We start from the raw sequence: 25,482 nt of genomic DNA on the forward strand, positions 1-25,482 counted from the left end.
ACTGACTTTACTCATAAATACATGATGTGATAGGATGTTGTCTTTAGTTCTTATGACACAAATGAGAAAAGTTAAATATTTTTATATTAATGATATATAAAGTTATAGACTTATTTAAGGTGAAACACTAGGTTTCTACACCAAAAATAGCCCAAATTGTTTTGTCACATAACCAGGATGGGTCTTAAATTATGATGCAACATGAATCTGTGAGAGTGGCCAAGTTACTCAATTTCAATGGAATTTTGTAGACACTATTTGAACATTGATCCATTTGGAAGCTATATTTTAAGATGATAAAATACATCAGAATTTTTTGTTACACTGAGATTTTGCCTAAGTATGTGTCTGTCAGACTAGTTCCAATTCAATAGTCTGAAAACATACAGATCAGTCAAAGAGATCAAGTGGAGGGTCAGCAGTGAAATGCAATGGAAGATTAGGTTAAGAACCTGAGACAGATCCAGCTCAAACTTAACTTCATTGCACAAAACTGAATGTCAATCTCTGTCTTCTGAAGAGGGATTGTTAAACTGAGAAATATTACAAATGTTCATTGTTTCTTATTAATGTAACATTCAATAGAAAATAAATTTCTAACTTTTCTTGGTTTTGATGAAAAGGTATTGACCTGAAATTTTAATCCCTTCTATCTCCATTGATGCTGCCTAACCTGATGCTTGTTTCCAGTATTTTCTTTGTATTTCCAGCAACTTCTGTTTTTGCCTTTTTATTCAATAAATCTATTTTAAAGTGAATGCCGTTCTTAAAAAATAATTCATGCAAAGATAAGGGCATCACAGGAAACATTCATTGTTTGTCCTTGAGGTGATAATGGCGGGAAGTCTATTTGGAAGACTGCAGTCCATGTGGTGAATGCATTCCTTCTGTGCTATTAGGATCTTGACTTCCTGATAACGAAGACATTGTATTCTGTATCCAAGTCAGGATAGTGTAGGCTTTAATTCATGAGTATGATGTTCATTCAAGCTAAGGAAGATCAAGCAAGGGCACTACATATCCAGGAGCCGAAATATATTGAAGGATTTATTTATCTTTAGCCTGCTCTAATTCCTTCTAATATCGGTCAGGCAAAACACACTCCATTTTGTTGCAAGTAAAGATTCAACTTTAAGAACTAGCATGTTGTTATGGTAATTTCAAACTGCTGAGCCAATGCAAATTAGCTGGAATGAAAACTGACAGATGTGACGCAGTGTGAATCGTTTCCCCCTTCTCCACCACCCCCCCAACCAAAATTAACATGATACGTAAAGATAATGAGAGTTGTTTAAATTTCATTTGAGGATCAACTATGCCATGCCACTGATTCCATGGAATGCTCAATAATGGTCATTACAAGGTAACTGCCGCAACTGTGGACACAATTCGTAAAGGCAAGTGCTTGCTTTGTTTTCAATTGTCAGTGGTTCACAATTAGTTCTAACTAGATTAATTGACAAATGTGGCACAAATTCTTCATACCACGTCAACAAAATGCAGCCATAATGTAATGATGCAAAGCTGGGTCACCTATAAGGAAAGGCCTAAGAGAATTCAGGGAGATAAAGAGAGGCTAAGTGAATGGGCAAGGATCTGGCAGATGAAACACAATGTGGGGAATATGTTGGGTCATCCACATTTGTAGTAAAAACAAAAATGTGGAGTATTTTTAAATGATGAGAGACTGAAATCTGTTTATATTCAGACTTAACCAGAGATCGTCAAAGTTACCACATTTGAAAACATTTTCAAACAACTTCATGAGAGAAAATACACCTTTATTGTAGATTGCACAAAGTTAAAAGTAATCACAAGCAAACAGCAAATTGGACTTGTATATAGGCAGCATCAGTACAAAACTCAAAAATTGATTTTAAATCATTAGATGGGGTGATGAAAGGTGGATCTTAAGAGAAAGGGTCAAGAGTTAAAATGATATGTGGAATGAATTGCACATTGTGCTGCCCTGACAATATGGTTACCAAGGAATAAAACACAGGAGTACAAGCTTGACTTGTATTAACTTCAGTCAGTGATCATGTGCAAGGTGAAAGTATGTGGAGTCACAGATTCACAAGTATGAAGGTTGTGTTGGAGTCTGAAAATCTTGGCTTTGCCCTTTACAATGTTTAACTGGAGTGAAAAATTGATGGAGATCCAGGACTAAATATAGATTTGAAGTAAGATAAGTGAGTTGACAAATGCAAAACAAAAGGGTCAACATTGATAATATAGAGATCTGAGTCTTTTCTGTTCATGAATGACATCTCACTTCTGTAGGATTTCAGAAGAGAAAGGGCCAAGTATAGACCTATAGGAGACAATTCAGGTAATAAATCAGGGGTGTAAAGAGAAATTTATTATAGAAGACAGCAAGTTATGTAATTTAATTCAAATTTAAGGGCTGCTATGAAACAGTTCCTACTTTACAACGATGTTGAAGTTACATTACAATTATGAAGTCAGAGTCCATCCGGACTACTGGAAAGAAAGTGGCGGTGAGGGGTGGGGGAAGTCTCCCTGGAGTTGTGTTAGACCCCTTGGGTTTGACACTACATACAGTGTAACTTCAGTGTGACGTTAAATTGCATTTACAAGGAGCCCCAAGGAATTCCTTGGATCTCTTCAACAATTTTTAAACCTACCTGGAGTTAATTAAAATGTTTACAGAATATGGATGCTGCAACCTACATGTTTTAATTATTTTTTTTGAACTCCTGACGTTTTTATCTATGTGCATGGAGAGAACTTCCTTTGAGGCAAAAATTAAAGTCTACATCTTGCCAGGGTCAGAATCCATAGTTGAACCACAATGTGTTATAAAACACCTGTATCCTTTAGTAATTGGTTACTGGCAGAAGGCAGAGAGCACAATTGAATAGATGTTTTTTTAAACTGGAGATAGGCATGTGTTGGGGGTCCTTCAAGCAGTCAGTAACAGGGCCATTGTTGACCAGGATTTGAGTGTGCGAAGTCTAATTCCGAAGTCTGTAGACATTACAAAATTGAATACAGTAAATAGAGAGCAGGAAATTAACAGACACAAGGAATACATAACAACTGAATTGGTTTAACATGACGTAAGGAAAGGAATGATTTCAGTTTTGTGGGCAGACTGGAAAAGCTAGAATTATTCTCACAAATGAATATAGAACTTAAAGGAGAGACTGAACACAGATATTCAAAATTATGAAAGGATTTAGGAATCAACCATTGATAGCTTGAGGCCACAGATTTATAATAATTGGTGGAATAATTAGAAGGAAATTGAGGACTTTTTTTTAAAAAAGAGATTGCTGTTGAGTTCTGTAACCTACCATGTGAAAGGCTGGTGGATAAAAGTTCCTTAGAAACTTTCAAAAAGTATTTGTTTGAAAATGACTAATTTGGGGGAAAATGCTGAGTTAAGGGGCTAACTGGACACCCCTTGCCAAGTGTTGGCATAGGAATGATGAATTGAGTGGCTTCCTTCTATGCTGCAAGAACCTATAGTAATTTCCCTAATGCCTTTAATTTGAAGATACTGAGCTATTGACAATCACCTAAATCACCCAAAATAATAATACTGAAGCAGTCAGGGCTCAAGATATAAACTGAGGAAATTTTTTAGGAGGTTGTTTACATCTTGCTTATAAGCTTATCCACAGGGTCACCCCAGTTTTACCCTGTCAGAGACATCCCTCTTTGCTCATCCTCCGTGCAGCTTAACAAGCTTCTTTGACTCCCAGCTTAACAAGCTTCTTTGACTCCTTCCCAGTTATGACGAAAGGTCTTTGATCCGAAAGGTTGACGCTGTTTCTCTTTCTACAGATGTGGCCTGACTTGCTGAGTATTTCCAGCATTTTCTATTTTGGTTTATTGAGAATCACAGAAGCCTAGGAGGACAGTGTACCAAAATCTATTGATGGGATAATAATCATTGTTCAGACAGGAGACAAAAAAATGAAAATAGTTCAGCAGGCAGGTTAATGTCAAGAAACACAAAACAACAAAGGAACACTGTTAGCTCTTCTTTTGTTTTACTTGAATAATATCATTTAAGTTCCATCCTCAAACAAAAACCACAATTTTAAATTTGAATTCTGTCCATTATTTCCTTGCACTGAGCAACAGAGCATGCAAAAACTGCTTACGAAATCAATAATTGCCCATGCAACTAACATAACAGACAGTAATATAATAAATACTTAAAGAGCAAATATAATTGTCACAATTTATTTTAAGATTTTATTAAAAGAATTTTTAAATTATTTTTTCAAAAAGAGATCTAGCATGAAGCAACTAAGGTGCTGACCTGAGGAGATAAAGTCCAGTACCGAGAAGATAAATTGAGGAAATTTTTTTTTAAAAGGAGTTATAGTGGAAACTTTGCAAAAGCTAATAATTAGCACATAACTAACAGTGAAGTGCTTTTGGTTAGTGACATCTCTTACTGAAGTTAAATTTAGCTTTTCAGAACCAGAGTAAGTAAATCTTTGGTACCAACTTCTTGAAAAAATTAATTGTTCAAGACTTAAAGATAACTTTGTTAAAAATAACCATGTTAATTTCAAATGTTCAAAAATTACTTTAAGACTCTCTGTAATACAGAATTAGAACACTAATTTTTCACCCAAATTTGCAATCAACTGGAGCTGAAAGGTTTCTCCTTATAACTATAAAGTTCTTAACTTGAAGCTCAATTCAGTTGGTATTGAAAGTCCACAGAAATAATTATTACAATTGGAAATAGAAAACTTCACACCAATTTCATTGGAGAATACCATTGAGGATGTAACTTAGGACATAATATCAGAATCGATTTAAAGATATAGGGAGCTTCACCCTAGTCTTAATTACTTTAGATTGGAATGATTGATACAAGCAACAGTACTGAAAGAAAATGCTTAACTTTCTACTCCAAAATGTCACTTTCTGCTCCAAAAGGAATGCAGTAAGATGAATTAATACCACTAGAGATAATCACTCTATTAGAATAACCATACTTCCTAAATGTAAGTTTTAACCTTGAATGGAATTCCGAAAATTAGTTTGCAAATTGTAAAGACTAGAGATTGTAAATATTTTTAATAGTCCAAATATAACAGTAGGACAGTCAATTTTATTATAATCTTATCTACTTAAACAAGCAATGTGCAATTACAAACAACAAAATAGATTGACAATGAACTGAAGTTTACTTTTTTTTGGAGGTGGGTGGAAGATAATCACCCCAGTATATCTTGAGATCAGGTCATGATGCTGCAAGGTCCCCTGAAACATGTGACTATAAGACTTAATGCTTTTTTTGTGATACCAACCCAATAGCTTCAAAAGAATTGCTCAGCTCAGAAGGTCAAATTGTGGTACATAGCAGATATCTCCCAGCCTTGACCTCTCTAACTGCTGCACTCCACTTTCGGAATCATTACTGTAAACCTGTACTGAAACTAAATTAAAATGGTACCACAACTGAAAAAAAACACATTAGTTTTTGTTTCCTAATGCAGTAATTGTAGTCTGAAGTAATCATGAAAAGTCAAAGGGGACAAGTAGACCACAGGTGTGAGTACCAGATTTGCTTAGGGGCTATTATGTTGTCAACAGTTACAACAACTGCTCCATATGACCCTCTATTATAGAAAATTAGATTGCCGCATTTGTATGGTAGAACTACTAAATTTTAATACATCCAAGATATGGCTCTCTCAGTTTCTATTAAACAAGCCACCCTGTTAGAAATTTATTTGAAGTTTGTCTTAGGCCAGCCAGCTGCAATTACAGCCACAATTGCTGGGAAAACATTGCAAAAGACGTGATGTATAAAAATGTGTAGCACTGTTAATTTCAAACATTCACTTCTGACCTAAACTATCTATTTTGTTTCAAGACATATCAAGAATTAGATGAAGGATTAACTGCAATTAATCAGCTTCACAAGACAAGCAAGTGTTGCTGTACAATTCACTTAACATTTAATGTGTCAATTTTGTCTGTTTTTACATTTTGCTTTTGGAAGAAAATTTGATAATTGCTGGTTACTTTGGCTCAACTCAACAGCATTCTTGTCTCTGAATCCAGAAGTCAAGGGCTCAAAATTCACACACTACATTTTAGTGCTGCATTGATGAACTACAGCAATGTCCAGACAATCTTACAACCTTCCAGACAAGCTGCCTTACACTGAAGACTATTCTGATTGTTCAGACTGATAGCAAAGCTGAAGCTTTGTAAACATAGTAAATTTTTCTTGATGTCCTTATTGACATCCTTCCCTCAACTATTCATTCATTTTTCGGGATGCAGGCATCAATGGCAAGGTCAGCATTTATTATCCAACCCTAATTTCCTTTGAGGAGGTGGACCACCTCCTTGAACTATGACAGCCCTTCTGATGTAGATATTTCCATAACACTGTAAGGGAGGGAATTCTAAGAGTTAGAAACTGTAATGAAGGAACAGTGTTAAAATTTTCAAGTCAGGATGGTGTACAGCTTGAAGGGGAACCTGTGGTGGTGGTATTTCCATGCATCTTCTGTCCTCGTCCTTCTTGATGATAGAGATTATGCATTTGGAAAGGTCATCAGAGTAGCCTTGGAGAGCAACTGCAGTGTATTTTTGTAGATGGCACATGGGTGGCAGAAAGGGTGCCAATTAAGCAAACTGCTTTCTCCTGGATGGCATCAGGCCACTCCAGTGTTACTGGAACTGCCTAAACTACAAGTTCTGGTTAACAGTAACCCCAAGATGTTGAATGCGGGGATGGAGTGATGCAATGCCATTGAATATTAAGGGGACGTGGTTAGAATGTCATCTTGGAGGTAGTCATTGCCTGGCACCTTAGCATTGCAAATGCTATTTGCCACTTATCAGCTCACCTTTGGATGCTGTCATGGTGTTGCTGTATGCAGGCATGGATTACTCCTTTGCTGAAGCGAATGGAATTGAACATTGTGTAATCATCAGCAGGCATCCTCCCCTTCTTATTCTATAACAGAAGGAAGGTCATTGCTAAAGTAATTGAAGATGGCTGCACCAAGACGCCACCCTGAAGAACATCTGTGTCAATGTCCTGGGTCTGGGATGATTGACCTCCAACAAGCAAAACCATCTTCCTTTGTGCAATGTACGACTTCAACCATAGGACTGATTTCCCCTTGATGCCCAGTGACTTTACTTTTACCAGCGCTCCTTGATGCCACACTCGATCACATGCTACCTTGATATTAAGAGCAATCACTCTCCTCTCCCCTCTACAGTTTGGCTCTTTGGTCCTTATTTGGACCAAAATTGTGAGAATGTCTGGAGGCAAGTGGTCCTGGTGAAAACTGATATATACGGATACATAGAGAAACAAACAGTGATGGATAATGAAGCACTATGAAATAGTTGGTACATTAGATGTTCCAGAAAAAGCCACACAAAATTAGTTCTTTTTTTTATTTTCAGAAAAAATGGGTGGATACCACAGTATCCAGACTACAATGGATGAATGACGATGTATTTTTTTTCCTTTAACATAATGTACAAAAATTAATCATTAAATAAGTGATGAAAGAGAGGCCTACATCCATAGCGACTGTGCCTTTTGTGCATCTTACATTTCAATTAATGTCATTGCAATGGATCATCTGGATAAAGTGATTAACTTGGAAACAGAGGGGGGGGGATAAAACTCAATATGAATGAAAATAAGTAAACATATTTTCAAAATCACTTTTTAAAAAATTTTAAGTATAATGCTTCCAAGTAACTATTATTATACCAATACAACTACATATTTTTAGTATAAACTAGCCTTTCTGAAAACAGCTCTCTAAAACTATTTCATAAAAATATTTTTTCCACATCTCTCAAAACACTGCATGAAAAAGTATCAAGTATATTTGCAATTGAATACTTTCATGGAAGCCTTTGAAAGATTGAGACAATTTAGTGAAGAACTGAGGCAAACAGGGAGAATCTTCTTTTCAGCCATCAGCTACATGTTGTTGGTTGATAACATGTGGTTTATGGCATAGTAGTATGTTACAATAGGTGCAAAGGAAAAAAATTATCCAGCATGCATGATCTCAACTGCTATCAAGTGTACCTACTCAAAGATCTTTCATATAAATCACTCAAGTATAGGACTGAATCTGGCTGATATGCCTTGTACATCTGATCAGCTTTTAAACACATATGAATGGTAATTTTGATTAGGTTCTGAAATCTTTTTGACATCTGCTCTCAGAGATGGTGTCAACATCTTTGGAAAGCGGAGGGGAAGAAAACTGGCAAAGAACACAGAGAAAAGTGTTGATAGATGTTTAAGTATTCGACTAATATTAATATATCTTAATATATTTGAAACTAATATTGTAACTAATGTAAATCAAATCTGAAATGCATCACATTTTAACTGCTAAATCCATGCAGCTCACAGAATTATGCCCATGTAAATCATGAAACTTTTCCGCACAAGAATAATTTCTATTCAAATTAGTTTACACTATTAAAATATCCAATTGACAATATTAAGATTATAATCTCTGCTCTGTATTCTTACTTATTTACATAAACAAAAAATACACCACATATGAGAATAACAAATTCTTATACTTTGTTTACTCCTTTACTGTTTAGCAAAATTACATCTGGCCAAGGCTGCATGCTATCTGGGCAACACCGCAATAAAACTCCCTAAATTAGTGTTGGTTAGTTACAAAGGGCACATCACATTAAGAGTCATTAGGCTTGATCTACAAAACTTTCTCTTCATTTCATTGTTGAAAAGCAGCTCCCAGAAATAGGTACTGAGTCTTCTGTAATTCAAAATCTGCAATCTTTGATGTTCAAGTATGTGCAGCTATATTTAACAACTAATCACAAATTGTAATATATGATTCACAGGAGACAAAGGAATCTTCTTGACTAAAGGCTCATTCCTAGTCATTTATTTGGTAAAAGTTAAGTGATTTTGCTGTTTGTGGTGGAGGTGCTAGGGTATGGTATTATGGTGATTAAATTACTGAACCAGCAGCCAGAGCCCTGTACCACTAATCCAGAAACACAAGTTCAAATCTCACCAGGGGAACTAGGGAATTTAAACTCAAGGTACTAAATCTGGAATTTATAAAAGCTGGTTTGAACAGCTATAACCATGAAGCTACCATATTGTTGTACAAACCCATCTGGTTCACTAAAGTCCATCAGAACATGGAAATCTGGCACCTTTAATCAGTCCAGCCTTTGTGTGACTTAGACTCATCAATGTGGTTGAGTCTTAAATGGCTCCTCATTTCAAGACAGGCAATAAATATTGGCATTGCCATCTGGTGAATGAATAAGAAAAATATTCTCCAAAATGCTCCCAGGGAATATTGCTGCTGCCTTCGTTGGTTGCTTTCCTATGAATCATCATTTGATTTTTTTTTTATGAACCCCACTACTTTTGAGTTTTTAGTTGCATCACATATCCTCATCAGATTTACATCTCAATCTGCAAGTACCATTACAGGAGATCACCTCATTTGATAACTGCTGCTATTTATTTTTCTAACCTATTTAACTATAGGCAGTTCCAATACATTTTAGCCAGCAACTAACTACAAAAATTACTAACAAACTATTATCTTGTTATTTATCAGACTGGTATTCATGGAACTTGAGGTGGCTACTCTAGGTAGACCAGGTCTCAGAAGCATACATGTGTACAGGGATCACTATTGCCCAGCAGACCACAAATTTTGTGTAGATTCTATATACTTCTGAGATTTAGACTACCTGTACGAGGCACCTCAAGTCCCTGGAAAGATACCACCAATGCAAAGTCTACAAAATATTTAAAATTTTCTGGATGGATAAGCAAGCATTATGATAATAAATGGAAAACTAGTAACATTTAAAAGTTATCATAAGTGAAAAATGGGACTTTGATTCGTTTTGTATAGAAATGCAAGAGATAAAGAATCTATGTTTTGTAGAACAACATTGAAAGAATTAAACACAACAGTTATACTGATTTCAATTATAATCATAGAAGATTGCCTTGACCAACAGATGTGCAAAAAAGGTTATTTTCTTGGGTTGGTGCAAAATACAAACCTTTCACTATTTGCTTGCTGTTTCAAGCTACACATCTTTACGTGACAGGTTATCATTTGAGTGGCTGGACACTACCTCACAACTTCTCATACCAAGTTGCTGTCAGTATTTTGGGGAAATGTTAAATAATATCAGTTATGAACTAATTAAACTGTAAACCTTAAACCTGAGCAGTATTCACATGTGCAAACATAATGTCATTGTTTCTCACCAGTTACCTAAATATAAACAACGTAAATCCAATAAGTCAAAAAGCTACACTGCCAACGTACATCAAGTATTTGTAAGAAACTTCATCCACTGACAAGCAGATTCACACTTTCACTAGCATTTCCAAGGCCACGAACATCATAACCTTCTTTGTAACAACAACTTCAAGTGCATCATGGATGATGCTTCTTACTTGGCTTTTTACATCAATCAATACACCATCAGCTCTTCTGATCTTGCAACCACGCCATAGAGTTAGATGCAACTTAAACTGATGAGAGGAAAGGTCTACTTTATCTTGACCATAAAAGGCCTGCATGAAATCAATTTATACAGTTTCAACTCAGTTCCTAGAGGGTGAATGCAAAACAGAAAGATGAACCTAATTTTTTGATTGCCAGTTGTACACGAACTGAAAATGAAGAGCTTCACCAGATTTGAAGAAAGTTTGGTTGCTTTTCATTTATTTGGTTTAGTTTAAGATATTTAATTAGCTGTGATAACCTAGCTAGATGGCTTGATAAAGTTCGAGAAATTTGAATGATGTTGCATTTACAGAATCCATAATTTTTTACAAAAGACAAAGGTTATAAACAGATGTAAAATTATTTAACTATAAATGAATGATATACAATAGCATAAAATTATATTTATTAAATAGCATAGTTAATGGAGATCTCATTTACACTGGGCTCCCAAAAGACATCCAATATTGGGAAAAGGCTATACTCAGGAAAATAATGACCAGGAGAAAATTTGAAATTAACATGCCAAGAAATCTGTAACAATATACTAAACTCTGCTTCTCTACCTAATAGACTTGTGTTAGCCATTTTACCACACTTACTGTAATGGTTGAAAATAAGGGTCTTTCATTACCTTCAAGATTAATTTGGGATGGAAATAATTGATGGCCTTGCCAGCAACATTTTTATCCTGAGAGTGGTTTATCACATCATCAAAACTAATTGATTTCCACATTTGCCTGAACTATTATGTAGAAGTTCAGTAATCTAAAGCTTTGTATTCCATTGCAAAACAATTCATCATCCTTCAGTATCCAAAAAGGCAGCCAGAATATTATCTCATATTATGCAGCGTCTCCTGATGTCTAATCAAACTGCCATTTAGAAGTTTCAAGAATGTGATTTTTCAAGTAAGACTTCATCAGCTGGTGTTTGCATTAGGCAAAAAGCTCCTTGGATGATTTTTTGCATGCTTTACCTTGAGAAACTTGCTCCCATTTATGCCCGCAGGATTTGAATGCTTTGGGCAAACATTTTAGCCAAAAGCAGTTTTAAAATGAGGAAATATTATTTTCCAATTATGTTTGCTCTGGACTTCTGAAGAACCAAGCTCAAATCCCAGTCTCAAAAGTCATTTCCTACTTGGCCACGAAATAAACAATATTATGCAGTAGCCCCATTTTTGGAATATAAACTATAGTTACATGATCATGTCTAGCTCACAGCAGCATATAACTGATTACAAAGCAGTACTATTGGGAGATTAAAAAATTATATTTTTAGACTGCTTTTCTGTCTAGTACATACATGCAGAGGAAAATTCAGAAATAAAATAGTGCCTCATTCTTGCACATCCTTATACTGTCTTCACTCTGATGCCTGTCTTTTCTGACTCCAGATTCCAGCATCTGCAACCTCTTGTGTCTGTCTTTTCTTCTCTTTTGCATTTTTCCTCTCCCAAGTAACTTATCTCATAAACTTTTCTTGCACTTTGTACTCATGTACTTTTTCATTTTTTCTCAAGTTTATAAAACACAAGGATGGTCACAGCAGAACAAAATTTCTTTGCATACACACACCCAATATAACTTCTTTTACTTCAAATCTATCAAAATCTGTCCTCCTGAATTTCAAAGCTGTTTGAAGGTGCCAACTGCCCAAAAACTGAAACAAAATATTCTATCAATCCATTTTGAGAAAGTGGATACACTGTACACAATCAGGTTCCTTAATCTAAATTGGATTCAGTTCAGCTGTGGCCAAAAAGATCAAGCTCACACATTTGGCTGAGACTGAGCTTTTTAAATATTCTACAACAATAGCAAAAGAAGTATAAAACACAATTTTGTTTTTGGTTTGTCTTCATTCTGAGTTTGGAAATTTCAGTTGTTTTAAAAGAGACAATTTTGAAAAGAAAGTCCAGAAAATATTTTGAGCAAATACAGAAGTCCAAGTAGAGCAACAAGTATCCAGATGCAGTACTTTAGATTCTAAACAAAAACGATACAAGTGCTACAAAATTGTAATAAAAGAAAGTGAAGACGGACAGTAAAGTAGTAGACACCAACACACGATTATTTTCAAAATACAGATCTGCTCATATTCTGCACCTTTGCATGTGAAAATCTGCTTTTGAGTTAGGGTCAGGAGCCTGAGGAAAACAAGATTAGGGAACAGAGATAATCTAGTTCCCATTTTAAAGCTAAAATTTATAATAAAAAATGACAAAATGCAGACGTCCTCATTCATGGCAGTCAAAAATCACCTTTGGCAGTAATAAGCTGACAAAACTAGTGACTAAAAATTCAATCCTATTTGGGAGTTTCTTCCCCAGTGCTAGTAAGTGAAAATTCTTACTTTCTCCTGAGTGACTGTTTCTGAGTTGTTTCTTATTGCTCTGGCATTTCCTGGTATGAGTCCTCATGCACCTCAAAGTAATTTTCATGTCAGAAATACATGGGATGACATCATTCTACAGGCAACTAGTCTTGGGGTATTGCAAGACCACTCAGACATGCTGTCGCAGGAGCAACCAATCTTGACTACCAATATTCACACCTTTATTCTCAATTTCCCAAGCCTTGGCCACAGCACAGGTTCGACTGAGCCCACTGTGGATAGACATCCTGATTCCAACTTTGGAATGCAGTACAGGGCATATATTAGTGAGGTCTTGAGCATAAATGAATAATGCAGCAGATCATTAATGAATGAGAATGGTCATTGGCATCCCACTGCTGTGCCCATCTAGCAGATCCTTATGGATGCAAACAATTGTAGGTACCAGTGATTAGAACTCGCTATTGCATTTAGCACAATATTTATGAACCTTTGGCAGATGTTGATTAGAACATGCTGATCCTACTAGCTTGTTCTGATAATTTATTGCAAGGGACAGTATCAATGGTGATGCATACATTTTGTACTACTTATAAAATTTTCGTCATAGCCTTTGCAAGTTAATTCTCTTTGTTCTGAATGCTGTGTTGCATCCTTTGTGACCATTTTCATATCATATATTTATGATCACTCAACATATTTTTTTAAAGTCTGTTCTGAAAGGTATAGCCTATACTATTGCTTGACCGATTTTCTTTCCTGATCCTTTCTTTGCCGAACCGGTTCATTGCCGATCATGAGAACACCACTTCATTTAAAGTATATAGGGAATGAAAAAAAAAACAAGTTGATTAATTAACAGAATATTGGACATTAACCTGAAGGTCCCTTGAAAATTGGAGATTTTGTGTCAAACTTTGGTGGTCAGAGATCCGAAGTGCGAACATTTCACCGAAGGAGGAAAAATGGAACAACAAAGACCTGGACAGCTTCAGGATATCCTGAAGTGCTTTACAGTATGGTATTTTTGAGTATAGTCACTGTTGTAATGTAGGAAACACGGATGGCAACTTAGGCACATTCTCACAAACAGCAATTTGGATAAGGTTGATTAATCTGTTTTAGTGTTCCTTACTTGGGAAAAAAATATTGGTCAGGACACAGGAAAACTACTACTATGCTTTTTGAAGTAGTGCCATGAGATCCTTTGTTTACCTGAGAGAACACTTAGGGCCTTGGTTTAATATCTCATCTGAAAAATGGCACTTGCAAGCTGTGGTGTTTACTCTGTACCTGACTGGAGTGTCAGCTTAGACTTTTGCGCTCAGGTCTTTTGAATGAGACTTGAACCCACAATCTACTGAGTAGGAGCCAAGAGACTGAAACACTATTATACTTGGGGCTTGATAAACAATAAATGTGAAAAATCAAAACTGTATCCCTTACTTGCAGTTTTACATTTTCACATGCATGGGCATCAAATCATCTGGGTTACTATTCCACAGTTTGTGAGAGATGCAATTGGAATGATTTAAATTGGCAAAGTAAAACTTAAAATAGATACAACAGGAAGATAGCCCTAAACAAAAACTCATGAGTAATTATATAAAAAATAAGCTGGGTGATATTAGAGACAAAGATTAAATATAAAAAATTGTATCTAAATGTTAGATTTTGACAGGATTGAAAAGGATTGGCTCTGATGGACTGAATGGCTATTTTCATCCATCCCTAGTGTATATTAGGAGACTACAGTAAGTTTACATTTAATTAACTGTCATAAACACATCATAAATTGATCTGGGTGAAACAAGCAGATGAGCCCCAGCTAAAGGTGTGTGCCAAATAGATAATAGGGGAATTAGCCAGAGTGCAACTGTTAGAAAGTCAGAGTCAGGAACAGAGAATACACAAAGTAATTTTCCCCAGTTAGCTTAAATTTTCAATCACATAAAAAATTGAGTGATTGATCAAATCCATTACATATGAAACAACACTGCACACTATTATGTACTATAAAATATAATACAAAACCATACATTTTTAGATTTCAATTAAAGTGCCTCTTTTTTAGAAATTGAAACTTGAAAAACTACAGTCAAAATTCAAATAATTCTGATTTCAGTTGTATATTAACATCTGTGGACTCCTAGAAAGCACATTTCAGGAATGATTTACCAGAAAGGGGATGGTATATATGCACCTGCCCACATCAACAGTGCTGAGGTTGAGAGAGTTGAGATCTTCAAGTCCCTGGGAGAGAACATCACCAATGGCCTGTCCTGGTCAAATCACATAGATACCACAGCCAAGAAAGCTCACCAGTGCCTCTACTTCCTCAGGAGGCTAAAGAAATTCGGTATGTCCCCTTTGACACTCAACAACTTTTATTGATGAACCATAGAAAGCATCCTATCTGGATGCATCATGACTTGGTACGGCAACTGCTCTGCTCAGGACTTCAAGAAACTGCAAAGAGTTGTGGACACAGCCCAGTGCGTCATGGAAACCAGCCTCCCCTCCTTGGACTCTGTCTTTACCCTGTGCTACCTGGGCGAAGCAGCCAGCATGATCAGAGCTCTCACCCACCCGGGTCATTCTCTCTTCTCTTCCATCAGGTAGAAGATACAGAAGCCTGAGGACACATACCATCAGGCTCAAGGACAGCTTCTATCCCACTGTGATAAGACTATTGAATGGTTCCCTTATACGAATGAGATGGACTCTGACCTCACGATCTACCTTGTGACCTTGCACCTTATTGTCTACCTGCACTGCACTTTCTCTGTAGCTGTGACACTTTAATCTGCACTGTTATTGTTTTTACCTGCACTACCTCAATGCACTCTGTACTAACTCGATGTAACTGCACTGTGTAATCAATTGATCTGTATGATCAGTATACAAGACAATTTTTTCACTGTACCTCAGTACAAGTGACAATGATAAACCAATACCAAATTCTTTTGTATATATTAAAAAAAAATGTACCTTGCAATTGAAAAAAGTCACAACATGGAGCAGAGCAATTTACTGTTCATATCTGTGTGTCATAGCACACATTAGGAAATTCCACTCCTGACTTTTTGAAAAGATTTTAGTTTACGCTAACACCTTTCTTCCATAATGAAATTCCTCCAAATTATATAAACCATAATGCAATGCCCAGAATTCAAATCCAGTATGATTTTTAACTGCAGTTTTCCGGAAAATGATTCTTATTTATTCACTAAATATCAGGCTTTACTAACCCCATTTCACTTGAAACAGCAGAATTTAGAAGGCCAACATCAAACTGCATTCTTTGTCCTTACCAAGATCTGTGACTCGCTTTCAATTTCAAATAGCCGATAAGCCCAATTTTGCCTGTGGAGGTCAAGGCCACTGTCACTCTCAGCTTCCAAGGCTCATGATCATTACAGTTTTATGCTCACTGTTGCAATGGGAGCTCATTCAAACTCCACATTCAGGAACAGCAGACTTCATTTGCATTTCCTCCCATCCAGAAGAGCAGGCAGAACAGGCATTCAATAACTACATTCATGGGCAGCAGATTTCTTACAGAAACTCCATGACAACTTCCTTTCAGGAACACCTTGCTATAACACTGGAAAGTGTCTGTGGCTGCAAGCACAAAAGAATGCACTTTTTGCTAGCATTGTTCTTTACTAACCTATCTAGATGCTGCTAATCTGCTAGGAGCAAGCTCCCACACCCCATCCACCTGCTACCATCTGCATGCCCCCCAACAGTGACATTATTACAGCATCCATTCATTATGTTGCAACACTCCCCCATAATTGAAAGAATTCAAATGAAATTGTCACATGCCCTTCCACTAAGCTGGCTGCAGAGATCACAGCTGTGAAGTTAATATAGGTAGCTGTGAGAACTTTTAATAGATCATTACAGTATGCCACATTGAAATGACACAGTCCAGCATTACATGGAGAAATCTGAGAACACTGTTTTATTTTAACCTTGCAACTGAAGATCATGATCTTTATAGGACTTTCTGAAACAGAATCAGGGCCACCCAAAAATACCATTTTAAAGTCATTAGAAGATACTGCAATTTAGCCCAAGACAATTCCATTCGCAGTTTCTTCAAATGTCGTCCTTTTTTAATCTGACTGAAGTTCTGATCCCAGTAGGAAATATCTTGATCAGGTAACGATATATAATCTTGTATGTATTGATACCTAAGTGCATTTGTCTTGAAGTGCTAAATGCCATTTAATTTTTCCACGTTTTAAGCTCTGCATTCATGTGGCTTCAGGTCTGCAATCATCAATGCACAAGTATTACATATTCGGACAACATCGATGATTATATTAAATGGTACATTATTCACAATCCTTTTTTTTTAAATGGTACCAGCATTCTGTGTTTCCCACTATTTCAGGATTGCAACTTAGTTGAAAAATAGAATTATATTACTTGCACAGAGGAGCTGAAAACTAAAGGAGGAGCTGCAAAAGGAACAGAAGAAATAAAAAATATTGCTGCAGAATACTAATAGTTTTGCCCACAAAAATCCACCAGAGGTACACATAGTGCATCAATAGGAATGCTCAATCAGAAGTAAGCAGCAACAAGCTCTGTGACATAATTAATTCAACAGTTCCTTTTCCACCTCTAGATGGAGCTTTAGAAATTTCACTTCACTACTGCTAAACCACCATAATGCAGATTCTAGGAATTCACTATCTAGGCTCAATAGATCTTACAGTCTGGGTGCCTTCACAGTCTACACAGATTTATAAAGGAATATTAAAATTTATGACAATTTCAGTTTTATTTTTAGTTTATACCTACTTTCTTAACATCCTTAACCAGTTCCAAATGCTACCTCACATTTGAATCAGAGCTTGAAAACGCTAATACATTGATCTAAAGTATCCACTTCGTTTTATCATTTACTCACTTCCATTACGTCTATTCCATGATTACTATTTTGTTTCCTACTAATGTTACAACTCCTGTAGAAACAAGCTATAACTACAAGAATATTTGTAACTTAATCTCAATTCTGCAAGATAGTAATAAACTTACCAAATTATCATTGATCATTAGCGGAGACTGTTCTGAATAACAAAGACCACTGTCAAATGAACGATATATGTCATACAATTTTACAGAATAAACTTATAAAAGCACAAAGCCTTATGTAAATGTGGTCACTGTTACAATCAAGCAAAGAAATTTATTTAAAAGTGTCCTTTACATACACAAAAAAATCATTTAACCATCACTAATTTTCTTTAGTGACACAACTTCAATCAGGATTAAAATTGAAACTTTTGTGAACATGAAAGAAATAGTTGGGAAGATTATCTTTTACGTTTCATCATATTCAACAATTCCAGTGGTGTATGCACTTAGCATAATCGCCACCATGCACTAATGTACCTGAAAACTAAAATTACGTAAAATTTCTCCAGAGGTGGCAAGCAGAGAAGGGATGAATTAAAAAATACTGTAGTGTGCCACTTAAAACATTGATAGTCTTGATCACAATTATCAATGACAATGAAAACAGTTCAATTGCAACAGTACACCCTATACACAAAGTAGACATGCTTGTTCTGTAATCTGGGCAGAATGACCTGTCCCCCATCTAAAACATGAACAAAAATAATTCTGGCATTAAGTGTTGAAGGGAAAAAACATTAGATAATGAAAAAGAGAAGTCATGAATAAAAGGTCAGAGGAATAAAGGTAGGACAAACCACATAAATGAAAGAGTAGATGATTAAAAAAAACAAGGTAATAAACAAAAATCAGTAAGTTCACAAAATTATTTTAACATCTGATGATGCAAGTCTTTTTTTTGAAATACTTAAAAAACTTAGCAGTCTATGAATACAACTGGCCAGCTCATTTTTAAACCTATAAAAAGTATGTTCACTAATTAGCTAGCCAATAAAAAAAATCATGTTCAAAATCTGTAAATTGTCACCTCCATATAACTGCATAAGAAACCTCTACAGTTCAAAAGATATTGTGGCACACAGATGTTAAAACAAAATGATGTTGACAATTATTGAGCTTCAATAATTTGTCTGAAATTAGCATATTACATAAGGATATTCCCCAGCAATTTTGCTACTTATCCCCTATCAATATAACAGTATGAACTATCTGTTCAAAGTTTTGCTTCTCTCTAAAAACAGGGTTGCAATACCTTTAGATTTTGCTTGTTAATATGCTCACAATAAGTTGCCAATTATAGCAAAGAATTTTGAAAGTATGTGCAACCTAGAAAATCTAACCTCAAATGAATAGCACAATCTTCAAAAGCAGCACAATGTGCAAGCTATTAAAAATGAAATAATTAGGTATATAACAATCTATTATGTGCACCTTTGACAAACTTCGTAAAGAGCCTTCACAGTTCCTTTGGTTGGGGGGGGGGGGCAGGGGGAGGGGGCGGAGAGACATGGAGTTGGTTGAAATATTTTTGCTCAAGGACAAACATCCTGAAATAAATCCCAATGACTTGGCAAGGTCTGCAGAACTGTGGTTGCCATGACAAGCCAATTAGTATGCCATGCACAAAACAGCAGAATTACTGCATCTCCAAGGCTTCCTGTTTAGATTAGAGCAGGTTATCTACTTGGGTGTGGAATAAATGAGTTTACCAAAGAAAAGCAATATATCTAAAGTCATTTAGTGACAAATAGAGGACACCGAGCCTCAGTTAAAGCATGCAAGGAACTTGACAGAAATAAAATACAAATGAGTGGGAAAAACTGAAACAGAAGTTCAAAACAAAAACATACTGCTCATGGAAATTGAAGTTGTTTGTAGCCAAATAATTTTTGCTTATTCAGCTTAAAATTTAAAATAGCCTTTAATTGCTTTTGAAGAGGTTATATGTTTACTCTTTAAACTTCGAAACTATTTTGCATTATTTCTGCTGGCCATGATATTGACCACTTTCAAAGCTGGAAATTTTATTGAAAGTTACTGAACTAGTGTATTTCTTAAATTTCATTTCATACTTTGTTGAATCCAATAAGCTATCAAACAGTTTAAAATCTTTTGCTCAATGCTATTTTACTTTTAATATCCTAAAAGTCTTTTTGATCTGTTAATTAATATTAATTATGATTTTGTTTTATTCTGATGATTTTACATCTTATTTTGTACATTGTTTAACTTTTTCTTGTTGCAAGGTTCTATTTATTTTCTTCAACCTCTGGCAACTGAATTATGTTATTTGCTTTTAATTACAGAGAGAATTTGGAAGGAACTTGAGTTTTGTTTATCTTGGGCATTTTTAAAATCACAGAAGCATTTTTAAAAAAAAATTAAAAATTAAATGTAGCAGTGCCATTTGTTATTAAAACTACAGCTATTGTCGACTTATGGTTAAATGTCCCTTGAACTAAAAGCAAAATTAACACAAAATTAAACAACTTATTTGTATATGAATATAGAATAGTAACAAGTGATTGGTTTCATACTGTCTTTAAGTACTAAGAAAGGAAAATTGACTCCTGCAATACTACACTGTTAACAGGAAATGTTGCTCCCTGAAGCATAAAGTAGGACTGCACAGAGAACATGAAGATGTACAGCCCTAATTCTGACAAAGCCTTCAAATCAGACATTTTCAACTTTAGTACAATATGGAGAAAAGGGGAGGCACTACAGATAGTGTGCTGACATAATATTAAATGTGATTATCAGCATAGCAACCCTAAATATTTATGGCCCTTTTTGCTACAACGTTGTGTCTTGAATTATTACCCAAGGGCCTCAACACTATATTTTAAGTCCAAAAAACATACAGTCATCCATTTAACATGCTAAACATAACTACAGTGAATTAAAATGAGAGAAGCTGGATTAACAAACTGTTTTAAACTGCTAAAGCTGTGCTGGCAGCATTAAGAAGCTTAAGTTTCCATTGCTAAAAATATCCCAATATTCTTAGCTTTGGCATACCTCAGAAAGCAGTATGGTATCACATAGCTATCTAGTGCTGACAGATAACCACCACGTGCTGAATAAACAGGTCCCAGAAATAACCACTTGCAAAAAAATTAAGGTTAGAACCATTTAACAATCGTACCAATAACAAATTCCTGAAAAATTATGGTCATACTGAAAAATCAATTTCCTGCAATAAGCCTTTAAAAGTAAATCAACCAACACTTGCATGCAATAACAATGTGATGAAGTTACTTTAGGTATAAAAACTTACTTTAAAAATTGCATTTCATCAACACATTTCTGAGAAGTTATCTGTCATTAATTGTTACATAATTTATGTTGTAGTATATTTGGTATAAAAGAGATCACCATCATTAACACTGCCTGGTTTAATATTTTGCAGATACCAAAGGACGAACCATTCTGCTTACCTGAGGTTGGCATGGTGTGTATCCGATTTTGTGGCAACAGTTCTAGGGGCTGCTCTCGTCCAGATACACCATCTGAGGAAAAACACGATTCAGTTTCATATATAGTCTGTAACATCTTTTTCAGGCGAGGCACTGTGGGCTTCAGTAACATGGCAAAGTCATCAAACACAATAATTTTGAGATCTTCTTTACCAACAATTTTGAAAACTTCTAAGCTGGTGAGTTTAGTCTTATCCTCTAAATGCTGCTGCTGGAAGCAGTGTATAAAAATCCCCAGATTCTTTTAACATAGTCAAGCCCGGCGAAATGCACAGTGGAACAAACATCCTAATTAACGTTGGGATTTTCAGCCGCTACAGCAAACATTCAGTCATCTTCCTTTGAGCAAGAGATTAGTCAGACACATGCAACCATCGTGGCTAGATAGGGAAAGCCCTTTACCAAAAAGGAACCTTAAATGCACTGACAGGTACTGTTCAGTATGAAAATATTAATCCTCTCACTGGCAATGAACGCAAGCAACCATATAAGCTGCCTACTGCAATAAAAGCTAGCACATTTACATACAAGTTAACAATAATACAGCCTGAAGCAGACTGAAATAGAATGATAGGAGGGGTCAGCTATAAATAGGTCATGCATGCTCAGGGAACAAGAAACATGCATACAAACACAGGCAACCAATCAGTAGTGTTAGAATACCATTTCCTAGCTCGTGCACAGTTTAACATGAATGTTATTATCAAGAGTAACTAAATTTTACTGTGCATTCAGTTTAAATACAATAATATTAATGGAAAGCTGTACAGAAGCTATAAACACACAGCAAAACTCTGATGTAATATAGAAAAAACTGATGTAATTTAAAATGTGTTTGAATGTTAATTTATATTTTTCTTGTGTAAAAAAAACAAACATCAAAATCAGTCAGATCCAAACATGTATATAAATAATAGTTCTTCTGGATTCTACAGTTTCATTGAAGCTTTCCGATGATATTATATTTCAACCCTAACAGGAGCCATTTCCTTTGGGGTTGTAGACGGTGGAGAGGAGAGAGGGAAATCTCTTCATATACTTGAAGTGTCAAACTTCAAAAGTGTGTGGCAATTTAAAACAAGGTGGAAGACTGCAGGCTTCTTTTGTGGTTTTTATAAAAGTAAACAACTGCTAAACCCACAGGAGGATTATATTGTTTTTCTAGAAGTCCTGAATTAATATCAACACGTTTAACCATTAACCTATAATGGGGTTAGTGTGCCTTCTAAACATGCTGCTGAGCATTCCAAATTCCAATGCTTGTCTTGATCAATTTGAATTTGTTAACTTCATTTGTTTAAAATTCTTCAAGAATATTTAATAAATAAATCACAAGTAAAGCTTGTGTTTACTCTATGCTTTTGGAAGAATGTAAATGGAGAAAAAAGGCAAATGTGGAAGATGAAATATATGTACATTATTGCTCTTCCAATTAAGTCACATTTGCAAAACTTGGGGCAGACACATTTCTATCGTTGACCACACAACTAATCATCCAACTGCAGTTACATATACTATTGTAAAATTAATAATGTATACAACCAAACAGAACACTGATGGCATATTTGAGGCACATAGACTAAAAGGCAGCCTTGTCAAGCTTGATCACCTGTCCTCAATTTTGTTTTGAAGAGTCCTTAACTAGTTAGTGCATGGCTTGGGTATGCTCCTCTTACAACAGTATTATGCCTCCAGAACTGTCTAAGGCACACTTAAGTGAAGAAACTGCATCATGCATTGACAGTAAGATCATGGGAAGAATACAATGCTCCAGCCTCTCATTCTGTAACCATTTATACTTTAATAAATGAACACATCTACTTTAATGTCAACTGCTTCTTTCTCCAAATATTGCAGCAAGTTGACATCGGAGAGAAAAAATAGTTTTTGCAGTGAATTACACCTACATTGAGCTTTGCATTCTCCATGTAATAAGCACATTCTCTCTGATGCAAAAGACAGACCGACAGCAACATAGTCACACTGTGGTGAAAGTGCACCTGAGACTACATACAATGCAGAAATACAAAGTGCCTCCTCCACAAGTATCTATCTTACATAACAGTGATTCCACTAATTAGAGTGGGCAGTTTCAGGTTGAACTATAAAAAGCTCAAGAATATTTCCAAGTGGAAAAATACTGCAAAAGTATTGTTGAAGAACTTGTATAAACAGTGTAAGTGCCTTCTGGCAACACGTGGATGACATGGATCCAATTATTTTCGTCAGTCTTACACCCACACTGAACTACAAATAGCCACAGTAAATGCCTCTTCTGCAGGCGAAATTGTATATAGCTTTATTCCCTGTTATTAACACCTTCTTACACAGTCCTGTTGTGTTTACTAAAAAGCTCTGTGAGAATTAAAGCATCACTGCTGTGATGTTTAAGTCCCCTGTCCTTTAAAAATTAAAATGTTTTCCACAAAACATTGGAGCTTTTAGTTAACTGCACTGTAGTCACTCAAATCAAAGGAAAAAAAAAACCTCCCACAAATTCCAAAATTGAAATAAATATTATTACACATAAAAATAGCCCTGGGACTTTTTTGTACCCTCTCAAAGTTGAAACAGTGTTGATGATAACTCACTAATGGGTAAGATAATGTGTTTAATCAACACAAAAATAGATAATAGTCTGCAATAAAATAAAATTTTTGAAGGATTCGAATCCAAAATAAAATATGTATCATTCACACTTAATGAAAAGAACTGAACAATTGTTTGAAATATTCCACCGAAAATTGTGACACAAAATACAACATCAAATCATGTGATGTGCAGCGAAAATAAAACAATAAGTTACACAGATTTTTATTCTGCATTGTATAATACTGCTCATCACAATGATAAATATGCAGGTTTAAAAACTTGGAGTATTAAATTGTAAAAGTAGGTTATTACTTAAAATGTAATCTTATTTATTTTAAATCAGAAGGAAGATACAATGATAACCGGGATTCTACATCACAAATGACAGCATCATACTCCTGTTTAAGGAAAGCATTTTCCTAAATTTTGATTCCATTGTATTTATAATTGCAAGCCAGGTCTTTAAGAGCAATGCATTCATTAATGTTATCCATTTCATCTCTCTCACTGCCAAAACATGATGCTATCTCAAGTTCCCTTTATTTGTTTCTGGTTACAAATCCCTCTCAATGAAGTGAATATCATAAGGTTCTTTGGCCCCTGTAATCAATGAAATATCAATAATGGCATTCCCAAGTATTTCCCAGACAGAATATCCCATTACATCAAGGATCCTGTGATCATGATTTTAGAGCATGAACCAGAAGGCAACCACATTAAGCTTTATTGGTTCTAACTTCCCTTTACCAAAACAATCTACTAAACAAGGATTATGCAAGAAAGAAAAATAGCAATTTTTCTTGACTATCAAGCACCTTAAAATTTTCTTCTGACCATTTTGTCTCAGCTTTAACAAATACAAAGAGCTCTCGGATTTTTTTGTCACAGCGATGGAGTTCAACTATTAAACTGCCTTTGACACTCACCATCCATTTTGCCATTGCTTCCCCCATAGTCAAAAATCTTAACCTAGTTGTAAACATCCAGTTCCTCTCCCAAGCCTCAAACTTGATCTGAATTTAACATACCCAAGAGACCCTCATCCCCATAGAGAGATAACCATCCAATAGACTTTCCTAACATGCATGTTAACATTGTAAATCTTCATTTGTACTTTGCTTCTTTTCAAAGTGATCATGTATTACTTGAATTTCAGAAGGGTTGCAGATCCAAAACATCAACATCCACAGATTTTGCCCAACCTGTTGTTTTTCTGGCATTTTCTGTTTTTGTTTCAGATTTACAGCATCTGCAGCATCTACCTCCTGCCTGACCATAGAACTCAAGTGCAGTGGATCTTGGAGCCAACTCTCTTCCAAAACTACTGCTCAATGAATTAAACGTGATGTAACAAAAAACTCCCATCCACCTCTTCCAGGCACAATGCATACTCATTTTAAATGACACAAGTTGGCTTGAGGTAGGCTAACTTTGTGCTGTCTGACACTCACCGATAGTGCCTGACATGCAGCAAACTAAAAGCATGGCTAACATTATCTACTCTTAGCCATTATGCAAATGAGCAGGCAATACAAAGTTTATGGACTGGTGGTGATTAATTCCTCATTGTAATCCCCATACACGTTTTCAGGGAGCTACTGAATTTAGCAATA

General features: G+C 35.5%; 1 protein-coding gene across 4 annotated transcripts in view; it reads right to left on the minus strand.

Annotated features, from left to right (window-relative positions):
- hdac5 (histone deacetylase 5) overlaps positions 1–25,482 on the minus strand; it is a 237,519-nt gene that overhangs the window by 110,914 nt on the left and 101,123 nt on the right. For 3 of the 4 annotated variants that reach the window (XM_052038493.1, XM_052038494.1, XM_052038492.1), the window contains exon 1: positions 21,239–21,389. In XM_052038493.1, coding sequence (XP_051894453.1) covers positions 21,239–21,389 — 151 coding nt within the window. Of the gene's footprint in view, positions 1–21,238; positions 21,390–25,482 lie in introns of those variants that run through there. The other variant, XM_052038495.1, reaches the window with a different exon arrangement.

Source organism: Pristis pectinata, chromosome 25 (genome assembly GCF_009764475.1).
Source record: "Pristis pectinata isolate sPriPec2 chromosome 25, sPriPec2.1.pri, whole genome shotgun sequence".
Lineage (NCBI taxonomy): Eukaryota > Metazoa > Chordata > Chondrichthyes > Rhinopristiformes > Pristidae > Pristis > Pristis pectinata.